The sequence below is a fragment of the Haemorhous mexicanus genome, chromosome 12, assembly GCF_027477595.1.
Source record: "Haemorhous mexicanus isolate bHaeMex1 chromosome 12, bHaeMex1.pri, whole genome shotgun sequence".
Lineage (NCBI taxonomy): Eukaryota > Metazoa > Chordata > Aves > Passeriformes > Fringillidae > Haemorhous > Haemorhous mexicanus.
The window spans coordinates 9,310,032-9,334,622 of record NC_082352.1 but is presented as its reverse complement, the minus strand read 5'-3'; the positions used below and the strand labels follow the sequence as shown (position 1 = coordinate 9,334,622).

At 40.1% G+C, this 24,591-nt stretch overlaps 2 protein-coding genes across 5 annotated transcripts in view; one reads left to right on the top strand and one right to left on the bottom strand.

Moving 5' to 3' along the window:
• Positions 1-14,370, bottom strand: part of PHKB (phosphorylase kinase regulatory subunit beta) — a 67,249-nt gene extending 52,879 nt beyond the window's left edge. The window contains exons 1-6 of one of the 4 annotated variants that reach the window (XM_059857048.1): positions 14,216-14,355; positions 10,834-10,946; positions 4,761-4,850; positions 2,884-3,022; positions 2,132-2,231; positions 292-399 (exon numbers count right to left, since the gene is read on the bottom strand). In XM_059857048.1, coding sequence (XP_059713031.1) covers positions 292-399; positions 2,132-2,231; positions 2,884-3,022; positions 4,761-4,850; positions 10,834-10,888 — 492 coding nt within the window. In that variant the 5' untranslated portion in view covers positions 10,889-10,946; positions 14,216-14,355. Of the gene's footprint in view, positions 1-291; positions 400-2,131; positions 2,232-2,883; positions 3,023-4,760; positions 4,851-10,833; positions 10,947-11,701; positions 11,831-14,215 lie in introns of those variants that run through there. The other 3 variants (XM_059857050.1, XM_059857049.1, XM_059857047.1) reach the window with 3 other exon arrangements.
• Positions 14,371-14,424: 54 nt separating this feature from the next.
• Positions 14,425-24,591, top strand: part of ITFG1 (integrin alpha FG-GAP repeat containing 1) — a 71,403-nt gene continuing 61,236 nt past the window's right edge. The window contains exons 1-6 of the mRNA XM_059857051.1: positions 14,425-14,648; positions 17,973-18,045; positions 19,400-19,545; positions 21,204-21,261; positions 21,858-21,932; positions 24,379-24,473. Coding sequence (XP_059713034.1) covers positions 14,459-14,648; positions 17,973-18,045; positions 19,400-19,545; positions 21,204-21,261; positions 21,858-21,932; positions 24,379-24,473 — 637 coding nt within the window. The 5' untranslated portion in view covers positions 14,425-14,458. The remainder of the gene's footprint in view (positions 14,649-17,972; positions 18,046-19,399; positions 19,546-21,203; positions 21,262-21,857; positions 21,933-24,378; positions 24,474-24,591) is intronic.

Below are 24,591 nucleotides of genomic sequence, written 5' to 3'. Positions count from 1 at the left end.
GACAGCCAAATGTTGGTCTCAAAAAGAAGCAACTTGGTAAACAACCAACCATATACCTCTACAATCTCTGTTATTTCAGTACCTTCTGACCAAAACATACTATTCAGTTACATTTCAAAACACTCTGTCTTTTTCAGCAGAAGATGCAAAGGGCAACTGACTCAGTTTTACCACACACAGCACATCTAACACAAATCTAACCAAACTGAGACAGCTGCAGTATGGAAGAATGAAGACAATATTATTAAAAAATCAGCCAAACTTGGATTTACAACAACATGGATGTGTTACCTGAAGGTGTCCATACTCCTCATGGGAGAAGACCTCATCTCCAGTTTGTGCATTGAACACAGAATGCAGACATGCAGATGGTTTGGGGTCTTGTTTAAATTTCTGAACCTAAAGGTAAAACATAAAAGCAAAGGCAATAATTTCAGTATGTTTGGCAACCACAAATTCACCATATACCTTATTTAAATTATTATTACTGTTGCTATTATTTCCAAACTAAAAAATTTTTTTATTTGACCACCATATGTAAACCTTATCATCAACAGTGTATTTTCAGAACAATTACTTTATAGCTGGTAATTAAATGAAACCAAGGTAACTCCATAACTCTTCAATTCATGCTTTGCTCTCCAACAAATTTTAAAATTTTCTAACCATCATTGTCAGTACCTGATCCACATTTCACTCAATGCTGAATGTATTTTCAACATGGATGCTACTTTCATAAGATTTTCTTCTCTACCAACAAAACACAGCACGTGCCTCAGAACAAGCAAACAAGTACTATACTGTGGAGTCTGCTCCACAAATACATTAAATATACTTCAGGTCATGACTTATATGTTCATTGGCAATAGAATGCAACATCTGCATTTTTGCTAAAAGCAGCAGCAGTTGCTCAAGTCATGTCTTGAGCAAATATAACTTATATTGCTAAAAAATATCTTCCTTTTATGAGGCCACACAACACAGTCTCTCAGAATAAAGTCCAGCTTAACTTCTGTCTGTTAGCTACCAGAAACTGTTTATTACTACACTGTAGGAAGAGAAGAGCATCTGTAGTAAACAAGGCAAAAGCAGAGAAGCAGTGTGCCAGCAGCGGGACACCTCTGTTAATTTAATGCTCATTATTCTTATCTGGCACTCCTCACCTCCAAAACAAACAACTGAACATCAAAGAGAAAAACAACAGCTCAAATGTAACAAGATCAATTTAGGTCAAGATTATTTAAAGAGATGAGACTCTCAAGAAGCAATCCAACCCCCCAGAAAATATATGTCAGCATAGATACAAGTGGCAATACAATACTTGCTCATTATTATTGTTACTGATAGCCCATACCTGTGGGCTTCCCATTTCAGTTTGTGTGCTCAGCTGTGAGGGAAGCTATGGATTTACATGAAAACTATTTCTAATAACACAGCTAAGTCAGTGACCTGAAACTTCATACAAACTGAAACATGGAATAGATCTATTTAACTACTTCTAGATCTGCTGCTAACCACTAGGCAAAATTTATCCACCATACCAAATTTTAATAAGAAGGCCTGAATATTCAGAGTATATTCACAAGAGAATTAAGGCTGAATAAATCTACTGTGTTGCAACATAAGCAGACTACTCTGTTTCCTTACTCAATTTGGAAATGTGTGCCCTTCTGAAGTTAAGTCATTAAGTAAAATACTGCTGGAAAATGTTTGCTAAAGAAACCAAGCAAAAAATCAAAATGATCACCTAGGTAAAGAGAACAACTACAAACACAATAACCAAGATAACAGTGCAAAAAACCTCTCCAGCCTTAACAAAAAGTAGTTCTACATCTTTCCATTTAATCATAATAAAAAGACATAAAACCCCCCATAAGTACTAATGGTGTAATATTTAAATGGGACAAATAACTGCAAAATGAACACAAAGAAGCTTCCAGTATACCCTTCACTTTCCTACCCAAAACGCTCACATCTTCTACTCCCCAAAACGATGCTGCAACAACAATGAAGCAGCTGTTCTGAGCTGGGGCACCCCAGCACTGTGAATTTGATGTGTATTTAGGATTTGTTTCCCAGTTTAATTAATCCCTGGAGGGAGGCGAGTGCCGTGGCCGCAGCGCGGTCTCACCTTATCGGCCTGGCGCATGTAGCAGTAGAGAATTCCTCTCATGCACTTTATGGCAGAGTGCTCCAGCTCGTGGGTCCTGCCCTTGTCATCATCAATGCGCCTGGGACACAGAGATAACTCATAAAACAAATTGCAAATGCAGCAGTGGGGGGAGAAAAAGGGAGACATTAATGCTTGGGAATATTAAGTATTTAACTAATGCTGGTGCATAGTGGTGCCCTCACTCATATCTACATATTTACAGCCCTAGTCATCCTTTCTCATTAAAAATAATAAAAAAATTAAAAATAATAAAAGGGCTTTTGTCTGGCAACTTACACAAGCATTCCTCTTTCAAAATTTAAGAATTAAAAAAACATCCTTCCTGATATTATAACATCAAGTCCCTTGCAAGTAAATGATTCTTAGTATCAGCAACAAGCCTGCCATGCCCTGAACTCTCCTACTAGATTTAAAAGTATCCCCTGAGTACAATTTGCCAGAAGAACCTCTATTTTTAGTAGCAGGCATTAATTCCACTGTAACAAATACTGGCACCAATTACATTATATGAAAACATGTTTACTTACCAAAAGTAGAGTGACATTTTGAAACTAGCACCTACATAAATATTTTTACCCAGATTTGGAAATGCACCATTCTCTATGGGTTTACAAATCTATTTTTGATAAAGCCTCATCTTTTAAATTTTCCCAAACTGAAAAAGAGAGGGAAAGTAACGTGGCAGAGACACGAGGGTAGAAGTTATTCACCTGTAAGCAAGGGCCAATGCCCAGGCACAAGCAGCACAGTAAAGGCTATCATGGACTTTTGCCTTTTGGTTATTCCCAAAAGTCTTGGTAGGAAACAGACCCGTGGTTGGGCTTTGATAGACCAGCAAGGTTGACTTAACTGGAAAAAGGAAAAATGAAAAAGATCATTAACAATATTTATATTTCTTCCAGATTTTCAGGAACAGATTGAGGTGTAAACAACCTGTTACAGCACGCACAAGATAAAATAAGGGAAAGAAAGGTAAGGAGAAACACACACAAAACTTGTTACATTGTTTTTTTCAGACAAATTAGACCTTTATACACAAAAACCCAGCAGTATTCAAAACTATTTCTATGACTCTGTTCTAGCACAACCCACTTTGTACAGAATTTCTACAAAGCAACCCAGTAACTTCCTTTCTATGAAAACAGAAGAAAAAGTGACTACTGTATGTCAACTGCCTCCCAATCAGTTAAATGCCTAAACTGTCCAGAACTCCACTAATTCATAAAAATTACATTTTTAACTCCAGCCTGATGATTGTATCAATATTTATATAAGTAGAGGGGAGTAAGCAAGGAGAAAGAACAACTACAATTATTTAACTCAGTATCTTGATATGAAAATAGACTAAGACAGGAATTTTCAGGTTGCCAAAACCGAGTTAGAAAAAATACTAAACATTACTTTAATTCTTTTAGTACTTCAATATTTTGCATTTTGGAAATTGTTTTTCCTAAGGTTATATAATAACTGGAATGCTACAAGATTGAAACTGGGCTTAATGCCTTCAAACATGACCTTTCTAACAATAATCTCTTCAGCATAAGATAGGAAAGCATGTTTTTCAACAGCTTGTTATCAAGTATCGATTTTAAGAAGGCCTCTTTATTGTCTGTATAGAACACTTAGAAACTAAGTATTCTAAATGAAGATTATAAGGTTTTACAGCCTTTTGCATTATATTCAGTGTCTTGATACACTATAACAAAAGCTTTGATAAAATATTACCTGAAACAATCAATACAGATTATTCTAAATGAAGTATAAATTCAATAGTAGATTTTTACTGTGGCAGCAGCATAACTGCCTGAAATAAACAGCAAGCACCACCACAGATTTGTTGCTGCCAAGTTGAGCAGCCATCTCCTCTGTAAGAAAGCTAAAGGCAATGCACCTACAAAAAGCAACACATCTGTGGATAGACCAGGTACAGATTTTACTTCAAAAAGCCATTTCAGTGAAGGGAGTCCCATCCTACATTTTTAGAATGATGGGGAAATTGTTCACTATTCTGTACCCTTGCCTGAGTAAAACTTAAATTTTAAACTGTCAATTGCACAGCCATTAAACAGCCCTGATTTTAGAATCAAGGCAGGACTTCATTATAACACCAACCTCCTAAAACCCAAAGCAATCAAAACAAAACGTTGCTTCTTTAATGGTTTTGGCTTAAAATAACATCAAATGAAAAACACTACAGTTTACTTGAAATTAGCTAACAAATAAAATTTCAGGACAAAAATACATTATGGCACCATTAATAACAAAAAAGAACTGCTAAACTGTTCCAAGTACTACACAAAAGCTTTTGTCCATTGAAATTTTTCCTCAGCTCTATCTGGTCAATGCTACAATCCTAAGCTACCCCTTTATCCAAAATAATTCTAAATTTAATCTTACAGCTGAACTAGATTTTCAACATTTTGATTTACAGAAAGAAATGGAACTCAGCCCTCCTCTTTGCACCTTCCAAACTTCTAGCAGAAGTTTAGGATATTATCCTTAAGTAGAAATAATGTAGAGCTGATATTTATCATGCAAATATGAATTCTAACTCACATCTGGGTTAGTTCAAGCATTATTAACTTACCAATTCTATAGTAATGATTTAATTTATCCCACAGAGTTTCCCCCTCTGGCTTTGGAAGGTTAATACATTTAAGTGGCTCATAAATTGAACCTAAAATATGAAGAAAAAAGAATACCAAAATCAACATCAGAATCAGTTTCATAATTGTAATATTGCTAAAAATTACTGTGATAAGGTATTTCTTCATGTTTGTTATACAGAAGCACAATTTATCAAATTTCAATTGAAACAAAAAAGTTCTTATCTCTACAGTCTCAGAGAATTTTTTCTACACTACCTGTCTACACAAAGCAGACCTCCACCTGTATCTCCAGTGCCTTGTAGATACTCACCTACAGCAAATGCTGCATAAGTGTAGAGTTAATTATTGAAGACAACTATTAAATGTTGAGAATTTTCTATGAACGTTTTCTTAGAACTTAAGTATGTTACAGAGAAAATTCCAGAAGATATGTAGGAAAACAGGAGAGGGACAAAAGTAGACCATGTTCAATTCTTACTGCCCTACCTGCCTTCTAAAATGGTGAAGATGTTCAACACCCTCAGTGTTCCACCTACCCCAACCTTGTTTGCACCCACCAGTCAGCCCAGCTGATGTCATGTCAGAATAAGGGTTGGCTTGTTCCCACAAACTGCTAAAGCTTAAACAAGTTATTCAACAGATAAAGCCCTCAAGTTACCAATGTTCCAGAGAAATACAATGCTGTCAAATCCCCATCTTTTTCATTGTCACTGTCCCATGTATTGACTGCTTCCCTATCTGCACCTGAAAAGTCACTTTTACTGAGAGCTGAAATGAGCTACCTATTCCAAATTACTGGGGTGAACAATTTCCAACTTCTAATTTCAGAGTAACATCCTACTCTCCCCCCTCAAATCACTCGGGCTTTATTCAGTGTTCTGGATGGCAAGATCTCCACAAGAGCCATGTGCTAACAGGAAGAATGAGAATTTTCCCTTTCCAGCCTGCACCCTGCCCTTTGGGAAAGCTCAGGGAATGCAGTGCCAGGGCAGCCCAACCAGCCAAGCAGTTCTGGCAGGACACAGCGAGTGCTCCTTTTCACAGAGCCTCTTTGGCAATCCCAGCACTCTCCCAGGCATCAGACTCGTGATTGTCCATATGCAGGACTCTCAGCCCCATGAAATCAAGAAAACAAAATGAAAAAAAACAAAAGTGTTCAAGAAACAACCAGATGTGGCACCCAGTGCCCTGTCCAGTTGCCAAGATGGTGTTTGGTCAAATGTTGGAGCTGATGACCTCAGAGGTCCTTTCCAACCTAATTGGGATGTGTGCAGAATGGTGACAGAAGCTTTATGAATCAAGTCCTTTGGGGAGAAGGAAAATGTCTAGCCATTCTAGAATGCAAACCTCACCCCAAGTTAGATTGCCTTTGCTTTGCCAGCACAGGAGTGAAAAAAAACCTCTCCCCTTCCCAAGCAGAGCCCTGGGTGCCTGCTCTGCTTGAATGTCCTGGTGATGCTTCCCAACCCATCTGAGCTTCCCCTACAGCCTTTCCTCATTGGGAGAGGTTAAATTGAAATAAACATCTGCATGTGGGAAAGGCCCTGAAAGGGAAGCACAGAGAGCCAGTGCATTTGAACTGCCTAAAAAAACAAAGTCAAAAGAAATGAAATTGTTCTGTAATGGAAAATAAAAACTTGTAACATATCACAGCTTTTGTATCTTATATTAAAATAAATAAATAATGAACATTCTGAACCAATTTAAATCCATTTTTTGAAGATATTTTGTTTTCCTACTTATTTTAGTCTATGAATCCCTGTCCATGAAATGATTAATAATTTATGCTGTTATACAATTAATTCAGGTATCTTGCAAAAGCACACAATACAGTGAGCTGCAGTAACTGTAATTTTGTACAGTATTGTAGTGAAAGAATACACAAAAGAAAAAAATCTTCAGCAAGTCAGTGCACAATGAGCAGCAATTTTATGAGAAATTCACTTATCAATTTTCAAAGGCAAAATAATGATTCTAACGCTTAGATTAGCTAACTGAATACCACATGCATATCCACCATCCTTTGTGTGTGAAACAGGTTCAGAATGTCCACTTCCTGCAGGCTGCCAGCCCCAGTGTGGCACAGGACACACAGCTGAGCACCCACAGGCACATACACACAAGTCAAAAGTTCCTGAACTAAAATTGTTTTCGTTTAAATACTCACCAGACAATCTGTGACCCTCTGTGGCCAACAGAGAAACAAAACAAAGGCATCAAGAACAAAAAGCAAGCATATTCTTCTTTTTCAGAGCATTCAAAGATTTCAATTTAGTGCAAAAAGAAGATTAAACAGAACAGAAAGCATGAAAATTTCAAAACATCACCACAAATTACATTAGTCTAGATATTTGAAACTTTAATACAAATATAGTAAAACAGTCAGAGTAGACTGTTGATGGAACAGAAAGGTGAAATGAATTCAAAGTTTGAAAAACTGACAAAAAATAGTTTTATGCTTTCCAAGTATTCCCTAAATTTACTCCTACTATAAGGGAGAGAACTTTTTTAAATCAAAGTTTTCCACATATTCTTCATTAATTCCTTATTAGCATCTATATAGTTTATGTTTTGCTTGGGTGTCTACAGCATTCTCCTGGAGAAATCATGTGGTAAATTACATTTCATTATTGTCACAACCTAATCAAAGCAAAGAACTGCCAGGACAAACAAGAAGCTGCTCCTTCCTTGAGCTTTTGGAGAGAGCCCATAACACAGAGGAAGCTATTTTAAGGATGGCTAAAAAAAAAGCCTGTCTACAGTCTCATCCAAAATCTATTTGAGTTCATTTCAGCAAGATAAAAACCTGTCATAGGAAGTTATTTTCAATTACATATTTAAAATCAGCTTCCAAACTAAAGAAAAAAAAATTAAAGAGATGACAACAGCAAGACTGCAGCACTCCAAACATAACAGAGTGACATTTGCAAATGGGACCCTGGAGGTCTCACTTTGTACAGCAGCATTCAGAAGAAACAGAATGAGGACATTAATTTTAAACACTGTTTTTCATAAAAACATCATTTTATTATAACCATACAGTGGGAGTTTTATTTTAGGCAAATAAGTAGGTATGCTAAGAAGAACATAAAAACCTGTTCTGTTGATTTACTATTTTGTCTGCTGTCTAGTGGTGTAACAACCCCATCCAACATTTAAATAGGTTATTTGGGAATTCAGCTTTTCTTCCCACAAAGAATGAAGTATGCCCATTATTTCCTTACACCACAAGTGCCTTGCTGCAGCAAAATCAGCAAAAAAGTGAACAAAAATCAGTGTCACTTCCTGTGTTAATATAAGTAATGTCTGATAAGAGAACACTCAAAGTGTGGATCCCAAGACAAATTAAAACCCTGTTTTCAGACATTGCACTGACTAAATGTCTATATTCCTAATCTGAAGGAAAACTAATCCCCTTTAATTTCCAACCATCTACAGGTCCCAGAGTAATATGATTTCACCTCTCTTCAAGTTGAATAATCACTAAAAATGACAGAGATTCCTTTCAAAGTAATAGAGAACAGGAAGACATTTCAATCCTATGTATGCATGACCTCTGGACACTGAAAATACTGTGTCATCCTGATGCTACTTTCCCATCCACCTCATTCCAGTTATACCTGAGATGAGCATTAACTGCTCTTCAGAGAAGAGATATGAACTGTCCAGATGTTTGGATTCAGAAGCTATGGCCAAAATGGCTTTAAAACAACTCTGTTCCCAAATTTGTATATATATGGAAGCTTTGGGGACACACACATCCTTGAAGATGGCAGTAATTGTGCATATTAAAGAAAGATAGGGATTAGAATGGAATTCTGTACTGAGTCTATGGATAAAGATTTGCATATTTCAACAAGGACAGTTTATTAAAATATTTCAAAGTACAGAATTAATATAAACAAACACTTCCACAAAGTTAATCCCAAACAAGTGGAAGCAACGTGGCAAGAACTTTATTTCTAATATTTCACATGCCAGAATAAGAAAAGAAAACATTGGTTTGCATAATTAAATCAGGCCAGGGCTAAAGAAAAAAGCTGAGAACACAAGATTTCTTTGTAGATTTGATAAGAACGAAAACTGATCACAGCTTCTGATGTGAAATTAGGTCTGGACATAATCAAACACTAGAGACAGAGGCAAGCCCTGGACCTCAGATCACTGTTACTTTCATTACCCAGCACCAGTAAGGGCAGTGGCAGCTTCACGTTACATAAGTCACTGGGACCAAAGAGGATTTTATTTCTACTCCCAGCAAAGTTTAAGAAATGATATCACAAGGGGATTTTTAAACACTACATACAGGAGGAAACCATGACCTCATGGTTGATCCTGCTTTGAGCAAGAGGCTGGAGTAGGTGACATCCTGACAACCCTTCCAGACTGAACTGTTCTACAAAACAGGGTAAGGAACACCAGGAAAAGGGCTTGGAGAGGCAGACAGAAAAGGTATTAAAGTATTCCTCTACCTGAAGTAGAGAAGTAAGCAAAAAGTATCAATTGTTACCTTGGTTGAGTGACAATAACAAATTAGTAAAAATGAGTAAAACCTTGTAATAGTTTCATTTAAACAGCATTAAAGAAAAAAGCTTTAAAACTATAATTGACCAAGAAAAATCATGTGTTACACTATGCAAGTAATTCAACTAGTATTTCACAGAGTCATAGAACATCCAGACTTGAAAGGATCCACAAGGATTGTCAAGGTCCAACTCCTGGCCCTGCACAGAACAAGCCCAGAATGGCACCCTGTGCCTGAGAGCATTGTCCAAACTCTTCCTGAGCTCTGTCAGGTTTGGTGCTGGGCCCACTGCTCTGGAGAACCTGTTCCTGTGCCCAGCCACCCTCTGGGTGAAGAACCTTTTCCTTATATCCAATCTAAACCTCCCCTGACACAGCTCCAACCATTTCTTCAGAGCCTTTCACTGATCACCACAGGGGAAAAAGGAAAAAAAAAAACTACACCAATTTATTCTGTCCTTTCTCTATTCTCTAATCATCTGAAGGTAGCTCTTTGTCAAGTTCATTGTACTTAATGGAAACGACTGATTTCAGGATTTACAGTAACTAACAACACAACAACAAAAGCTACTGGACACCAGAAATAAAATACTGACCATCGTGCCAGTACACAGGAGCTTCACATAACCAAAATGCCAAAGTCTACCACAGAAGCCTTGTAAATGCTACAAGCAAGGCTGGAAACCACTCAGGATATTCAAGACAGGCATTGCCATTTCTGAGAATTCAAAACAATAGGTGTTAAAACTACTAAAAATGTTTATTTTGCATCATAACAAGAGAGACATCAAATATCTATACAATAATTAGGAAAGAGTAATTTTTTTTTTTAATGCTGTCAACACATCACATTTTTTGATGGTCAGAGAGGCAAAACTGAAAAGCCACAGGAAGGGCAGGGGAGTCCAAGCCACCCAGTTGTGTCCCCTTACCTGGTCACTCTCACCAGCACTTGTACTGCTACTGAGTTTCAACAAGGACAACCCAAGAGTTTCCCTCATCAGTGTCACATATAGATACATCTCATCCAAAACTCCCTTCAAAACATACAGGCATGGTCTTGACAGCTTCATATATTCCAGCTTCTGCTGCACCTGAGGAGAAGCTGTGCCAGGGGGCTTCACTTTGCTTCCACCTAATTTCCAAATATCCAACCTTGTAACCAATGACTGACTGGAAATTTTACTTCCCTCTAAACCTGGGTTTTTTTAGGAGTCAATTACAAACAGCATTCTTGATGCACCTTTCACATGACTGTCATGTTAAAAGAGAAATTGGAGGTCAGAGATGGTTGCACTGAGGGATACTGACAGGAACACTAAACAAACAAAACAGGGAGATTTGATAGTAGATTTCAATCTAAGTAGATTACAGAAATTTTTACTGAAAGAGTTCAAATTTTTAAGTTCTACTGTACAGTGCTAAAGAACAACTAACACAGAACACTGCATGAAACAAACCATACAATTATTTTTTGTTGAATTAAATAGCCACAAACAAAAACAAAACACAGAACTGCACACTTACCAAATTTTAAAAAAGCATGCGCAGAGGAGGCTCTGTCATCATCCAAACTGGCCATTTCAAATTGGTGCAGCTAATCACAAACGGCTCAGGCTAAGCTACAGTCATTTTCAAAACTGTTTAGTAAATGTTAAAGGCAATCAGCATTAAATTAAGTGAAAGCAATGTTAGTGGAGTTATTAACAGAGTGCACAGCACAAAGTTTTATTACATCTTATGTTTCCTTCTTATACAATGACCTCTTGGTTTTATTTTGCTTTTACTTCCATAAAACTTAGTAGTTTACTACATCTGAGTGAAAGGACACAGTTTACAAAAAAATCCACCTTTTGGATATTGACATGAGCTTTCTTATTCAACAGGAAATTTGCTACAAACACCAAAAGGTGATGAATACAATCTGATCTATTTCAAGATGAAATAAAAATACTGATTTAACTAGTGCACACCAAAGTGTTAAGTAACAATGATAAGGAGCTAAAACTCTGCTTATGCATAGTGCTGCTTTCGTCCCATGTGAAATCTACACCAGGATGTTTCCTGCAGTCATATACATTACTTATGGCACTGAATATCCCAGTTTTTAGGGGTATGTCATCTTCCACTTTGGAACATACAACAGGAAAAATGTGTCTGCAATTATGATGACAAGTTTTTCCAAATCTTTAAAGTTTATCTTTTTTAAAGTAAGAAAAATTTCAGAGGCTTTAGACTAATCAACTACTATATTTAGAATCTGCTCCTAATCAGAGTAGCAACAAACGAAACAGTGTTTTATTGCTTCAGGAAGGGAAATGAAAATTTCTGAATAAAATTTGGTTTTACTGGAAAAAAGCAATTCATCATTTAATACACATAAACATGAGGATACAAATTCCCTCCTACAGGATTTGAGTCTTACATGATCCATTGCTGCAGGCTATAAAACATGAGTCACTGGTGCACTTCAGGCACGTGTGTCTATACTCCACGTTTACTACATTTTACTCCAAGAAGCACACTAGTAAAAAAATCCCAAATCAAAGAAAACAGTGCTGTCTGTGAGCTGGGACTCCAGCACAGGCCTCAGCCAAATCAGAAACATGTGGGGGACATTCAGTCACTTTCTATGATAATCCCAACCATGTCTCCTTCTGACAGGGCCAGGAAGGAAGAAAAAAGCCCTGAAATTATACAAATTTCAACATGAAGATGCAGCAGTAAACTTGAAATATAAGAACATTATTTTTATTTTTAGATATGAATGCTACCTGAAAGATATTAAATAAAATTTGATTTTTTTAAATCAACTCTTTCATCAGAAACACTTTTCAACTAATGTTTATTTCTTGACCAAATTTATTCAGTTGTTATGTAAAATGCCATGAAATCTCTAGACAATCTCTGAACAAAATCTGTATGAACTGGGAAAAATGGAAGTAAACTACAACCTGCCATTGCTCAGAGTACAATTCTTTATGAAACAAAAAAGTAACAGGCAGCAGCAGCAAAGAAAAAGTGAAGTGTTTGAAACCATCAAACGCCTTCTACAGGCAGGCCTGACCCTGCAGGGGATCCCCACAGCCGTGTGCTCCCTGAGGCCTGACCCTGCAGGGGATCCCCAAAGCCGTGTGCTCCCTGGGGTCTGACCCTGCAGGGGATCCCCAAAGCCGTGTGCTCCCTGAGGCCGGACCCTGCAGGGGATCCCCACAGCCGTGTGCTCCCTGAGGCCTGACCCTGCAGGGGATCCCCAAAGCCGTGTGCTCCCTGGGGTCTGACCCTGCAGGGGATCCCCAAAGCCGTGTGCTCCCTGAGGTCTGACCCTGCAGGGGGTTCCCAAAGCCGTGTGCTCCCTGGGGTCTGACCCTGCAGGGGATCCCCAAAGCCGTGTGCTCCCTGGGGTCTGACCCTGCAGGGGATCCCCAAAGCCGTGTGCTCCCTGGGGTCTGACCCTGCAGGGGATCCCCAAAGCCGTGTGCTCCCCGGGGCCTGACCCTGCAGGGGATCCCCAAAGCCGTGTGTTCCCCGGGGTCTGACCCTGCAGGGGATCCCCAAAGCCGTGTGCTCCCTGACCCTGCAGGGGATCCCCAAAGCCGTGTGCTCCCCGGGGTCTGACCCTGCAGGGGATCCCCAAAGCCCTGTGCTCCCTGAGGCCTGACCCTGCAGGGGATCCCCAAAGCCGTGTGCTCCCTGAGACCTGACCCTGCAGGGGATCCCCAAAGCCGTGTGTTCCCCGGGGTCTGACCCTGGCAGGCGGTCCCCAAAGCCGTGTGCTCCCTGAGGCCTGACGCTGTAGGGGACCCCCAAAGCCGTGTGCTCCCTGCGGTCTGACTCTGCAGGGGATCCCCAAAGCCGTGTGCTCCCTGAGGCCTGACCCTGCAGGGGACCCCCAAAGCCGTGTGCTCCCTGGGGTCTGACCCTGCAGGGGATCCCCAAAGCCCTGTGCTCCCTGAGGCTCGGGATTCCCGACCAGCCGGAGCTGCACGGCCCGGCCCGGCTCCGCAGAGCCCCACGGCTCCGGCTGTCAGTGCCACTGCCGGCCCCTGTAATCGCAACCCGCCGCCAAGTAACGCCTCCTTCAGCGGGCAGCCCACAGCGAGGGACTGCCAATCAATCTCGGCACAAACCGAACTTTTAAAGCCAAATTAAATAAGACTTTAAATAATCAATTCTTTAGAGCCCTCGCAAAGCCCCGTTTTGGTCTCACACTGTCTGGTCAGTTTCTAGCGCAACAAAACTAACCAAACATGCAAATAAGCAACAACTGAGTGTTACAAGCATGTGTGGTGTATAAATACACACAGGGATCTTCTGGAAACGTTTTTCCGTTAGAACAATTAAACGCCTGGTATGACTGTTTTATGACTATTTTACTTTAAATAAAAAAAAAAATTTAAAAAAATCAAAACTCCAAGTTTTTTGAAGTTCAAAAATTCAGGCTAACTCGGCAAACATCACCCTTTGGTTTAGGCCAGAACGTAGCTGCCCCACGTTCAGAACACGAAGTTCCCACGCTGTAAAACAGTTACCTTTAGCTAAGAGAAACCTGCCAAGAGCTGGGACTTTCCTCTAAACACTGTATCTGTATCTGTTCCACAACCGCAGCACGTTATACAGCTGCGGTGCTGAACGCGCTGCCTTTGCTCCCGCGGGCACAGGTGACACCTGAGGGCAGCGAGGGCTCTGGCCGCCGAGGGCTCGGACGAGGCCGCCACCCCCGGGTGTCCCCTGCGCCCCTGAGGGCCGGGCCCGCCCAGGCACCGCCACCCGCGAGAGACGCGGCAGGGACGGAGAAACAGCCCCGGGCCGGGCCGGGAGCGGGGCAGGGCGTGCGGGAGCGGGGCGGTGAGTGACGGGAGGCACAGGGATCCCCGGAGCTCCTCCCGGGTAAGCCAAGAGGTCAGACCTGAGCGTTTGGAGCGAGCGCGCAGCTCCAGCATCTTCCAGCTCACGTCAGCCATGTGAGTCGCCGCCATGGCGGAGCGGTCCCGGAGAGCCCCCGGCGCGGGTACGCGGCGCCGGGCGGGCCCTGCCTGGCTCCCGCCGTAAAGCGCTCGCGCAGGCTCCGCCGCCGCTGCCGCAAACCGCGGCCGCCGGGCCGGACCCGCCCCGCTGCCGTCAGAGCGCGGGCGGGGCGAGGCCGTGCGCGATGGGGGCCCGCGGGCCGTGCCCGCCGCTGGCCCCGGTGCTGGCCCTGGCCCTGTTGGTCCTGGCGGGGCCCGCCCGAGCCCTGCAGAATGTGACCGCTCAGCTCTTCGGGCCCGAGGCCCGCGGGACCCTGGCGGCCTTCGGCGACTTCAACTCGGACAAGCAGACGGACCTGTTCGTGCTGCGCGGCGGTGAGTGCGGGGCCGGCGGCGGGCCCGGGGGCTCGGGGGGCACGGGCGGTGTGAGCTGGGCTCCCTGTCCCTCGCAGCCAAGGGGGACAGTCGCGGGTACCGCCGTCCCCGGGGCCCGGCAGCCCGTGCGGGGCGACGGCGGGGCTGGGGCTGCGGGGCAGCGCTGCCGGTGCGAGCTGCCGGGCCGGGAGAGGGATGGGCTCGCTGCTCCCGGCGATGGGCTCGCTGCTCCCGGGGACTGGCTGCCTGGTCCCTGCTGTCCCTGCGGTCTGTGCCTTACCGGCAGCTCGCTCGCTCTCTCCCCGAACACGGCCTGAGTGCCCGGGGCTTGTGCTGCCAGGGCCGGCGCGGTGAGCACCACGTTGTTTGCGGGATGAAACTGACACTTGCTTTGCTCCCAGGTATTTCCTGTATGACATACGGTATTCAGTTTGTACTAAAATACTTCACATACGGCGCATTTGTCTTTAAAGTTGAATTTCTGGTTGTGAAATAATTTAGAGACTTCATCTTACAACTTGAATGGTCACAAATTGTTGTTTTGCTCCTGCTTTCACAATATTTTTGGAAACAAAGGTGGACATTTCACAGGTGTGGCGGAAAAATTGCACATTGTCTTACTTTGAACATTAAAAAGTTAAAGTGCCATGGTAGCGGTCACCTGCCACAGGTTTCTCTTCAGGCTTCAGATGTGGGGAGACCTCAAATCAGAGTTTATTTTCAGTGGTGAGTGTTATTTGCAGACATTTATCTTAGAATATATTACTTTCTTGAAGCTCATTAAGATAGTAAATTTATTCTCAGATTCACCATTTTTTATTCCTTCCATCTCAGAAATGTTTTTCTAAGTAGCTTTGGTAAAGCATGAGTGATTTTCCCATCTAGTTGAGTTATTGAAATGCATGGCTCCCTGGAAATGCTCCACTGGCTCATCTACTGAAAAAATGGTCAGATTTAATATGAATGTCTATGATAAGAGATTTAATTTTTAGTTTCTTATCTTTCAGATGAGTGCGTATAAAAATGTGAATAGTTATAATTTTCAGAAACTAAATTTGTGATTTCTTTGTGTCTCTTAGCACTTGATAAATCATTTTCCTGTGTGATACTTACTGTAAAAATCGGTTTGAAATAATATAGTTGAAAACATTATTTTTCATAACTTAAGTCTTGGTGAAAAGTAACTACAGAATACTCTCAAAACAAAAGGTAGTAGTTCTAAATGGTGGGATTTATGTCAGCTAGTTGTAAACAGCATGAGGAGGTGAGCACTGGAGATGACATGAGACTTTGAGGAACAGGAAGCTGTAAAGCAGCCCAGTCCTAATAATCCTGACCCTTATTAAAGAAATGGGGGTGATGTCTTGGACCTTTGGCTGGATATATATTATTTTTCTGATCTTGCCTTACTGCAGTTGAGTGAGAGTAATGTTCCATATGCTCAGATACATAAAATCAGATTGTGCTGGTAGCTTTGTAAGAAATAGTAAACTCTCTGAATGTAAGGGATAATCCCGATCCAGAAGATCCCATTGTAAGACCAATTCCAAAGTACCAGTGGACTCTGGATTTAGTCACTTTTTGAAACTCAGAATGTACAAATCAATGGAATTGTGCATACACTTATCTGTTTTGTGAGTCTGTGCATGTAACAGGTCAGTGGGGAAGCTCGTGCTGGTTGCTTTTTCATGTACCAGCTTCTGGCTATGCTTGATGCCTCTGCTGGAAGTACAGGGCAGTGAGTGAGCATTCCCCTGTTCACCTGCTGCATTTCATTGGGGGATTTGGGAAACTTGTGGTATTTATTTCATATACACACCTATGTGTGTGTCTGATATATGTCACACAGATGCTCAGCCTGAAGACCTCCAATCTACATAATTGTTGTTTGTATGGAAACTGTTCCTGTTTTTCACACCCTCCAATGCACTGGCTTTTTTCTTACTGTCCTCTTATCTCAAAAAGAATACAGAACTGCAAACAGCATTTAGGATTGATTGTGGCATAGTAATTCTGTTTTCTGTTCATGTAATAAATAATTTTTAATAGTTAATTTGCTTTGAGCTGAAATTTTCATATCTCTATCTTTAATGACCAAAAAATCTCATTTCTCAGTGTTGCAGCTAACTTGGAACCTGGTATGTGTAAAAACACATTTGCTTCTTCATCCTGGTCATTACTTTACCAAGTAACCAATAAAAGGCAGGTGAGAGTGGGAGGTGTGAAGTGGGAGCTCAGGTTCAGCAGGCAGCCCCCAGGTGAGCTGTTCCAAGCTGAACAGCCGCAGGCTCCCGGCCCTGGCCTGTGCCAGGCCTTTCCCTCATCCAGGAACGTGGCTGCAGCTCAGGCAGTGTTACTCTGGGCCTGAGCTGGCCTCCCTGAAAGGGCTCCTGGTCATTTACTCATTTGGTGGTGGATTCTCCTTCTCCTCAAGAGGTTTGTGGCAGGAGCCTTGTATTCTCTGCTATTTCCCAGCTGTGAACTCTGCCACAAAACAATGCTCCTAAGAAGTGCTGTGATAGCTCAAGTTCAGAGCCTTAGAATTATTCTTTTATAGAGAATGATTTTGGGGTGCTGCAGTCCCAATGATTTTGGGTTTATCGGAGAATGAAGCAAAGAAAAAAAATACAATTTTTGCACTGTGAGCTATGTTTTACTTACAGAAGTGCATATGTATTGTGGTTTACTGACTGAAAATTTTATTTCATCACTGAAGTTAAAATTTCTCTTTTCTTCCCTGAATTTCAGTTATTTCTGCAACATAAAATATGGGCTTTTATTTAGATTGTCCCGAAATAATGAAATGATACTTGTATTATTGCCTCTAAATGGAGAGGTGCTGCAGGGAACCAAATAAATTCTGAGTTTCCTTTAAAGTGCTTTGGACAGCTGACATGGGAAAGCAGTATCAGATCCTGCTATGTGAGACATAGTATTAAAAGAATTAATTTGAATTAGATTTTAAGCTTTAATTAGTTTTGTGGAGCTGCTGCCTATTACTTTTCCATGTGTAATATTTCTTAATGCATTACAAAAAGTTTTATTTTAAGCTATGTGATAAAAATAACAGAGGGAAAGTTCTAACACTAAACTACCAAAGAAGATTTGTGATATTAGCATTCTTTCAGATGCAACTGACTTTGTGTTGAAGAACTGCTCCTTTTGCCTCCTTTTGGATGAGGAGGAAGTAGTGGTAGGAGATGTCTTAAAAAGTTTTTGCTGTTGTGGGGAAGGGTCATTTGTGGCAGTTGTTTAAATGTTGAGTTTGTATATAAGCCATTTCCAGTTTTCCTCTGTTGCTCATGGTGTTGCTTGCCTTGGCAGGAAATGAGTTGGTGATCTTTTTGGCTGACCAGAAGGAGCCCTACTTTAAGCCCCGTGTTAAGCTACCAATGAAGTAAGTATGGCTACTCAGTGTTTGCCTTGGAAGGGCCTCTCTGCACTCAGTGGGACCTGCCTGCACTTGTCTGTGCTCTTCTTACCTCTTGGACTTGTTCAGCTTGCTCTTAGAGCTCTAGCTCTTTGACCAGCTTCCTGTTCCGTGTCCTGACACATTTTTGTTTTGTTGGTCAGATGACAGAGTCTATGGAGATGAGTTGTGTCATTCATGTATTTACTAATAAGTGTCACTTCCCAACCCTTATGGAATATTTATGGTTTTGTCCTCAAATCCGTATTTGAAGTACCCATATATGTTGAAATATTTTTGCAGTTGATTTGGATCTTCAGGACTGTATTTCCTAGTGAAGCAAACTGTCATTCCATAGCCTGCATAGGTCTTTGTGGTGGGTCGGTTTAGTATCAATGCCAAGACATGTTTTAGGGGAAATGCATCCATTTGCTGTAGTTACTAATGGAATCCAGCCAATATAATCTGATTTAGAAGAGATATGAGAGATGGTGTTCTGGTGTTTCTGTGTAGAGATGTTCCTTTCTCAACTTTACATGTGGCCTTTAAAAAAACATCAGTTTTTAATAAATGTAAACCAATCTGTTTATATGTGCATATATATATGTCTAGCTTTAATATCATGTTATATGATTATGACTATTGCTTATGAATAATGCTTACCAATAGTATTATGTTTATTAAAAGTTAAAATGCTTTTATAGCTCAGCTTCATCTTCTGTATTCTACATATTTTTATTTTTCCTTATTCCCTCCTGTCTTGGAAGGAACTAATTTGTTTAATGCATTAGAAAGGATCTGCTTTTAATCCTCAATGTGACCTGTGTTTGTGTGTGCAAAGCAGAGTCTAAGTAGGTAAGCAAATAAAAAAAGATAGAACAAACAAAGGTAGGAAGGAATAGTAAGACCTGGCAGAAGGTAAGAGGAAATGGCAGTCTTTTAAAAAATCTACCTGTGCCTGACTCCTGCTGTTTAAACAGCTCCTGTTGCCTTATGTTCTTGCTCTTGGAATGCCAGCAAAAGATCCTGCTCTCTGAAACACATTTTGGTTGACTGGTTCTAAATAAATGTGAGGATTTAATGAAGTGTAGATAGCATTAACAGGATATAACTGAAGAATGTCTGGTAGCTGAAGTTTAGAGTTAAAATGTCATTTTCCTTCAACAAGGACAGCCTATCAGATGCCTGATTTTGAGATACTTTTGCAATAGGTAAAGACTTAATCCTAAACCAGGTTGTTGAAGGGTAAGATTGTATTGGACCAACTAATAGGGCAAGCCTTTGACTACACAAGTGCTTTTTACCATTATTTGCATGTGGGGGTTTTTGTTTTTAATTCCAGATCCCTTGGTGTCACCATAACCAGTGTAGTTCCTGGAGATTATGATGGAGATTCCCAAATGGATGTCCTCCTCACTACCCAGGCCCCCAGCCATGGCAAAGATGAACTTTCAGTGTTTATTTTCTGGGGACACAACCAAACGTTAGGTGAGTTGCTGAGACTGGTTCTTAGTAAGATTGTTAGACTTCTTCATTCAAAGTATTGTCAAGAAGTTACAACTCATTTTTACAGTGTAATGATTGTTTTTAGCACTAAAATAGGGATTAGCAGCTATTCAGCTTCACACCCATATATTATCCTGCTGTTAAACTGTGTTCAATAATTAATGAAAGAGAACAATACTGGCAGTATATTATGCAACAGATATAACCAAACATTATTCTAATTTGGCAGTACCTATTAACTGAAGAGCTGCTACTCATGGCTTCCCCATCATGCATGTCAGCTTCACAAAGACTATCTCAAAAGATTTATCTTCAGTTTAAAATGCACAGGGAACCTGCTGTGAACTTAAGTGCATCAGCTTTCAAAATCACATTCCTAAACCTACCACCAGTAATATAATATTTATGTTAAATGAAATTCTTTAAAGACAGTGACACACGAAAGTGAGTATTGGAAGAAAGGTTTCTAGAGTCTCTATTGCTGAAAGTTTTCAAGACATTTAGAATTGATTTTTCAGGAGTCTCTTAGCAGTGTTCAAGGTATAGCTGATTCTGTCTTGGGGTAGAGTTATGGATTGTGTGAACTCTTGGTGTCTCTGGTTTCTGTTGACTTTGCTAGGAAAGGGTTTGGGGAGGAATTTAGGGTTTGAACAAGGACACTTAAGCAGAAGAAAATACTCTTTAAACCACAAAAACTACTGAAGAATAATCACTATTGTAAACAACTGTGTCATGGCATAGTTAACAGGTGAGGCAAGTTTACCTCAGACACCATTGCTTCTGGCTTTGATCAGAGCTGAAACAAGCAACCTGGAAAAGTGCAGTGGATCAGTATTAAGTGAATAGCAGGTATCTCTAGCATTGGGAAGAATATGAGGACTTGGATTAAGTTATTATGTTTTGTTTCAGAAAAAACCCCCAAGTGTTGGGGGAAGCACAATGAGCATATGGGGCCTGGGGGAGGAGTCAGAGGTTAAAAATTCAGGCAGTGGTTGCTATGTGCTGAGGCCACTGGCAAGGTATGGGTTGTCTCCTTGGGTAATAGAAGTGTGACAGACAAGTCAGTAGGAGGGGGCTGTTGTATGAAATGTGGAAATTGTAAAGACAAACATTGTGGAGAGAGAAGAGAAATAGAATTAACCTGGCAAGGAGTTTGGATTACAAGTAAAAGTGAAGTCTAAGGTGATAACCTGATTGGAGCTTAGTCCTCACTTCCCATTTAGAAAGTCTACCTTTATTGCTTATTTCAAATACTCAGTGTGTATAATTAAGAATGTTATTTAAACAGAAGTTAACATACAATGAATGTTAAACTTTTAGCCTGTCTTCATCCCAACTGTTTCAGTTTTCCTGTATCTGTGTGATTACAGTTCTACACAGAAATAGGTTTCACTAAGATCTACTTGGAATAATTTGTTGAGGAGTTTAGTGAAGAAGGAAAAAGCTTTCAGTATTTTAACTGTAATTCACCTTTCCTGCAAAATTTCAGGGAGCCATTTAGTTCTTTATATAAAGAGGTGCCTTTTTTAGAAATCATAAAACAGATGGTTTTAAATTAATAGAAGAATTATGTCTTAGTTGAAAATGCAAATGTCAGAATATATTGGTAACTGAATCAAGTTAATATTTTCTGTTTTCAGATCTTAACCATAAAACTATGTTAAATAAGACTTTTCATGATGAGCCTCTAGTAATGGAGTAAGTATGACCTACTTTTTTAGAAAACCACATTTATAATGGTGACTAAGAGCAACTTAAATATATTTTAATGCTAAAATTTGAAACACATGCTCATGTTCTTTATCTTTTAAGAACAGGGTGGTTTGTGTAATGTCAACTGATCCAACAAAAGATGAAGAACCGAAATGCTTATCTTTACAATTCTTGTATATTATCCTGGCAATAGTAACTGCATGATCTTTTAATTACTTTCATTTCAGTACTGTGAGTATTCATTAAAAAAGCCATTCATTTCTCATTGAATTTTGTAAAGCAAAAACCTTACTGGCTTACCAAAATGAGCAAATGTCCCTTTCACAATGTGCTTGCCTGTGTGTGAAATGCTGAATAAAAGTGGAGGGAAGTAGGTCTGTAAGGCAAAGCACAGGCAGAGTGTGAAGCACTGACAGACCTTTACAGCTACCAGCGGCTCAGACGGAACCAAAATGCAGAGCCACAGCTGAGAGTTCTTCATGGCCCAGTGGGAAAATGCCGAAGTACAGATGAGTTTAAGAACAGGTGGTCTGAACTCCTGTGGGGACTGAGGTGGCACTGACATTGTGTTCCATTTTCAGCTTCAATGGAGACTTGATTCCTGATGTGTTTGGTGTCACCAGTGACTCGAATAAGCCACAGATCCTGCTGGGAGGGTAAGCTGAGGGCTCGGGGGTCAGCATGGCTTTGGAACTTGGGCACTGTGTATCCACTTCCCACTAAAGTGTAGGCTTTGTGTGTCAGTCTTCTTTCTGTCCCTGGCAAACATTCAGTGACACTCTTCATCTGCTCTTTAAAGTGTTATTTTATAGGGCAAGTAGAAATTCCATGAGAGCTGAGAAAACAGAGCCACTGATAATAGACATCAGAAACAGGAAAATTGGTTCTTGGAACAATTAGTTCCAAGAAGTTATAGTCCCATTTGTTTAGTACACTTTTGATATTTAGTGTTATAATCTGTGTTATGGAACTTGTGCTGTAAAAAAGCTGCTTTCAGGTTGATGATGCAAGAACTATTGAAACAGATCTTATGATTAAAGGGATGGCAAAAGAAAAATCTGCAAGTGTTTGGGGTAAACTTAAAAAAATACTCTCATTGGTCTGGGAAATGATTTGTAAAGGGGAGGAAATCAAAAGCACAGGAAGTGCATCATGTAAGAGCATTGAACTATATATAGGGGGAAAATATAGAGGAAGGGATTTCTGAAATGACATAAAACAGAGGTGATTAAGTAGCAGCACAAGTGTGCATACAAGTGATGTCTGTATCACATCCCTTGTGTTAAGGAGTGCCTCAGGCCACTCATGAGCAGATAGAAGTTGACTGAAGCCTTATGAGATGAAATTGCAGCAAAGGGGACTAAGTTTCATGATTACAATTTCTGCTAGCCCTGAAATTTCTAGAATGGGACCAGCTATCAAATTCTGGAGTAAAAAATAATGGCATACTTAAATGCTTAACAAGGACTATGAAAAGGGTTATTTTTAACTGGTTTGGATATGAATGCTGAAATAGAAGCATAACAAAAGGTTGTGTCTCTACTGGCTCAGAAGAACCAGTCTGTAACCAAATAATATAGAGTAGCAATGTCTCTAGAATTGGGCAGGATGCCAAAGAACTTAAAGTCTATCATTTGAAAATAAAAAACCTTAAACCTGTAGCTCCTGTCTCTTTTCCTTTCCTAAGTAACATTAGAATGTGTCAGTGGAAGCTATGCCCTTCTTGGCAGTGTGCTTTTGTTCATTAATCCCAACTTGAATTGTATCACCATACTTGTACTGGTGGCTTATGAAACACATTGCAGATTGACGAGGATGTTTCTGAACACTTTGTAATGATTATATATAAAATAAATTGTATGAGCTTTTGAAGAAATGGAAAAGTGGGAGAGATTTGTTGCATTTTGTTAAAGAAATTCTTTCAGGAGCTTTAAGATACAAATAAACTTATTCATCATAGCTCAAAATAAGACTGAGTGCTATAGGTAATAGCATAAGCTATGTCTTGTTCATGGAAAACAGCCTTGTCATCTGCTTAGAAAAGCACTTTTATATTTTAATCCAAAATGTTTTAGGATTTATTCTAGAACTGTATGACTAACTTCATTGGCAGTCTTCAAGACTGAAAACATAGAAAAACCTAGACAAAATACTTAATTATTTATTTAAGATTGTGATGCATTTTAACATTTCTAAGACTTAGTTATGATCTTTGGGAAGTAATCAGAATATTATTTATTTTCTTACCATAAATTAGTCAAGGAATATAAGGACTTCAATAATATGTCACCAGAATACATAGAGCAGTTCCCAACTAGTAGCAGTAATATTTCTGCCTGCTGTTGTACAGTGCATGTTGAGATTTTTCTGAGTGTTTTAGCTAAGGGTTCTGAAAGTCATATATCTGATGATTCAGCCACTGTGACTTTTGAAGGATTTGTTGCACTTCAAATCACTGCTAAAAGGGAAGTGTGCTGGAATTTCAGCCATTTTTAGAATAGAAACCAGCAGGGCATGTGTATTTATAAATAAATAAATAAAAGTATCACCTGTTTGGGAAATTACATAATTAGTTGGTAGTCCATCATAATGTGAAAGTAACTTCATGTGTTGATTTTTAAGTGAGCTGAAACAGTGTATTTTCATGCAGCAAGCATGAGCTGCTCTAACAGCATGTGCTTACTTCTACTCATGTTTATTAATTAGAAAGTAAATTCCAGAAGTACTTGCAGAAGTAAAACTGCTTGAGGAAACTGAGAAGGACAGGGATCAGTGTCTCAGGATTTGCAGTACAGGAGCCTTGGCACTAACTATAACTTTGTGGGTAGTGACACTGTTCTGTGCAAAACAAAAAAAAGTTGCTTTAGAAAAGTAATAAAATGGAACCGAAGCCCCTGTGCTATGAATCATCCTTCACAGAAGCTTTCAAGCCATTACTGGAGTTATTTAGTATATTGTAAGCTAAGTAGGAATTTTGTCTTAGCATTGGGAGAACATGCTTTCTGTCCCATTTTATTTAAAGTTTCACTGGTTTTTAAGCTGTATTATCATGATTAACAGTCCCTACACACTGACGAAATGTATTTTTATTCTTGTCTGTAGGAACTTGTCATGGCATCCTGCGCTGGAAACTCAAAGTAAAATGTATATACCACACTCTCATGCCTTTATAGACTTAAATAATGACTTCACTGCTGGTAAGTCATCGAAGTGTTAGATGCCATCCTAAAAATAATTATCACTAAGTGTCAATGTCATGTGTTGCAACTTCCTTCAGTAATTATATGACTTTGCTGCTTCTGATTCGTGTTTTTC